The 3,302-nt window shown below is 67.4% G+C and overlaps 1 protein-coding gene across 1 annotated transcript; it reads right to left on the bottom strand.

Moving 5' to 3' along the window:
- Nucleotides 1-22: 22 nt before the first annotated feature.
- LOC113962665 (basic salivary proline-rich protein 1-like) lies at nucleotides 23-3,294 on the bottom strand (the record flags this gene model as incomplete). Its single annotated transcript, XM_027673425.1, has 5 exons — nucleotides 2,295-3,294; nucleotides 1,962-2,081; nucleotides 1,561-1,653; nucleotides 1,186-1,305; nucleotides 23-1,057 (listed from the first exon to the last, which is right to left on the bottom strand). Coding segments are annotated over exons 1-5 (1,610 nt in total), but the record flags the coding sequence as incomplete, so codon positions are not given.
- Between the last annotated feature and the right edge of the window lie 8 nt (nucleotides 3,295-3,302).

Below are 3,302 nucleotides of genomic sequence, written 5' to 3'. Positions count from 1 at the left end.
CCCATATCCAGGGTATTCTGACACCCATATCCAGGGTGTCCTGTCCCTCATATCCGGGGTGTCCTGTCCCTCATATCTGGAGTGTCCTGCCCCCCATATCCAGGGTGTCCTGTCCCCCATATTCGGGGTGTCCTGTCCCCCATATCCGGGGTGCACACACACACACACACACACACACACGTGTCCCTGTGCCCACCCCTGCCCTCCCCTACCCGCCCCTCCAGCTCCCCCCGTGACCTCACCAACATTTATTTGCTGTTTTTTACAACGGGGGGGGTCTGGGCGGGGGTCCCCGTGGCAGTGGGTGCTGGACACACAGGCGGTGAGACCCCCCCTCCGTGCGCGGGCTACGCGGGGACAGCGAGGGGAGGGAGGGGAGGGGAGGGGAGGGGAAGAAAGGGGAGGGGGCGCTTCCCGTGGCTCTGCACAGGTGACGGACGGTCCCTTCTGCCTCCCCCCCGGGGGTGCCCCCCAGGGCCGCTCCAGTGGGGTCGGGGGGGCACCGCCCTTTGGCAGCGGTCGAGCGGGTGGCCACGACCCCCCCAACGAGGGCATCTCCCCGCGGAGGGTCCCTGCGAGACCCCGGGGGAGGGCAGTTGGAGGCTGGGGGTCCACGTGCCCCGGGGCGGCTCGTCGTGGTCCCCCCCCCCCGCGATATCCCCCCCTCCTTGCCCTCCCCAGTGCCTCCCCCCCGCCCCGGCCAAGTCCCGGGGGAGGCGAATCCCGGGGTTTTCCCCCATCCTGGAGCATCCCGAGGTGGGGGGGACACACCACGGAGGGACCCCCCCCCAGCTCCGCCGCCACCTCCTCGGTCCGGGATCGCGCTCCCCAAAAACAGTCTCGGAGGGCACCGGGGAAGGAGGTTGGGGATGAACCGGAGGAGGGGGCGGGCGGGCGGGTGGGTGGGGAAGGGGGTCCATCCGGTTGAAAGTCCCGCGGTGGAGCCTCCCGATCCCGGAGCCGAAACGGGGGGGGGCTGGATTTGGGTTGGGATTTGGCACACGACGCACTTTTACAGCCCTTCCAGGAGATCCCGGCGCTCCGGCCCTGCGGGTGCCTGCGGGACAGAGCAGAGAGCCCCTCTCAGCCCCCTCCCACGAGCAGGAGACCCCCCCCGGCGCTGGCGGTGCCCGTTTTTGGGGGGCAGCTCTCCCCCTCGGCCCCGCACCTGAGGGTCTATGTCACCTCCTCGGCCGTGTCCCCTGGCGCTGCCTGGCCCTGCTGCTGCTGCTCCTCGCCGGGGGCGGCCGCCGGTGCTTTCTGCGGCGAGCTCTGCTCCTGGTTATTCTCGGGGTGACTCGGGCCCTGCGGCAGAAATTTGGGGAGGGGAGGGGGGAAATGGGGTGCTGCTGAGGGACCTCCCGGCCCCGGGAAGCCCCCGTGGGACGCTCTGCCCTGGCGCAGAGCCCACCTTGCACCCACCTTGCCAGGACCCCGGGGTGACTCGGACCCCACTGTGGCCCCCCCATTGTGGCTGTGACACCAGTTTGATGCGGATCCGCCCCCCCAGCACTGTGGGGACCCCCACCCCCGGCCCCCAAGCCCCTCCGGGGGCCTCACCTGGTCATTACCTTCCGGGGGGGCTCCGGCACACGATGTCGGTGTACTGGGGCTCCGACGGGCTTTCCTCGGCGGCCACCGTGGGGGTGGTGGCTGCGGGGAGCCGAAGTGTTGCAGGAAAACAGCCCCTCCCCTGCTCCCCGAGCCCCTTCCCGCTCCCCCAGCCCCTCCCCTGCTCCCCCAGCCCCTTCCCTGCTCCCCCAGCCCCTCCCCTGCTCCTTCAGCCCCTTCCCTTCTCCCCCAGCCCCTTCCCTTCTCCCCCAGCCCCTCCCCTGCTCCTTCAGCCCCTCCCTGTTTCCCCGAGCCCCCTCCCCGCTCCCCCAGCCCCTTCCACGCTCCCCCAGCCCCTCCGAGACCCCTCGGGGAGGAGGGTGATGGGGAGAGGGGGGGTCTCCCCTTGCCTGGATCCGATGCCTTCTCGCTGTTCATCCTCCAGCACCAGAAGGCCCCCCCCAGGCTCACGGCCAGCAGGATGAGGGTCAGCACGATGTACCCCGAGGTGGAGAAGGACGTTGTTCCCCCTGGCAGGGGGCACAGAGAGGGGGGACCCTGAGCTGTGCCCACCCCCGGAACGCTCGCGGGTGCCCCGGGGCGAGGGTCTCACCTCCAGGGAGGGTCTCACCTCCGGGGAGAGGGGTCTCACCTCCGGGAGGGTCTCACCTCCAGGAGGGTCTCACCTCCGGGGAGGGGGTCTCACCCCCGGGAGGGTCTCACCTCCGAGGAGGGGGTCTCACCTCCGCCCTGGCAGATGGTTTGCAGGTCGAACAGGGCGACTTTTTGGTCGGCGGGGTTGCTGACGGTGCAGGCGTAGGTGACGTTGGCGGCCGTGGGGGGCAGGTTGACCCTCAGGGTGGTCCCGTCCGGGGACAGCTGGTGGCGGTCGGGGATCAGGTCCCCGGTGAGGCTGTCGCGCTTCCAGGTGACGTTCACGGCGCCTTTCCCGGAGCCCTGGCACTGCAGGGTCAGGTTGCACCATTCCACGGTGCTGGCCAGGAGCTGGCTGCGGGTCCGGGGGCTCGGCACCGACTCTGTGCCCGAGGAAGGGTTGGATCAGCGGGATTTGGCCACCTTGATGTCCCCTTTGAGTGACAGGATGTGGCCACCCTGCTGTCCTCACTGTCCCCTTTTGGGTGACACGATTTGACCACCCTGCTGTCCCCCTTGGGGAACAGGATTTGACCTCCCTACTGTCCCCTTTGGGTGACAGGATTTGGCCACCCCGCTGTCCTCACTGTCCCCCTTGGGTGACAGGATTTGACCACCCTGCTGTCCTCACTGTCCCCTTTGGGTGACAGGATTTGGCCCTTTGCAGAGTGTGAGGGGCTGCAGGGCCTGGGGTGCAAATGTTGGTGTCCAAACCAACCCTGGGAAAACCCCACAGTGGCTCCGTGCCTCAGTTTCCCCCCACCTATAAAGGGGTCGGGGTTTGTGCTCAGGGCTTTATATCTCTCCTCAAATCCCATCCTTGTCCTGTGCCTCAGTTTTCCAACCTGTCAAGGGGTCACTTCTCCCCCTCGGGGCTCTCTGTTCCCCTCCAACCCCATCCTTGTTCCGTGCCTCAGTTTCCCCACCTGTAAAGGGATTTAATGCCTGCACTTGGGGCTTTCAATTTATCCCCCAAATCCCCAAATCAGCGCCTCAGTTTCTCCACCTGTCAAGGGATTATTTCTCACACTCAGGGCTCTCTATTCACCCTCAAAGCCCACCAGAGCCTCGGTTTCCCCACAAGTAAAGGGGTCGCT

Source organism: Neopelma chrysocephalum, unplaced genomic scaffold (assembly GCF_003984885.1).
Source record: "Neopelma chrysocephalum unplaced genomic scaffold, ASM398488v2 Primary Assembly neopelma1_184339, whole genome shotgun sequence".
NCBI classification, from domain to species: Eukaryota; Metazoa; Chordata; class Aves; order Passeriformes; family Pipridae; genus Neopelma; species Neopelma chrysocephalum.
Note: the sequence above shows the minus strand (reverse complement) of the source record. Positions and strands in the feature narration are given on the sequence as shown.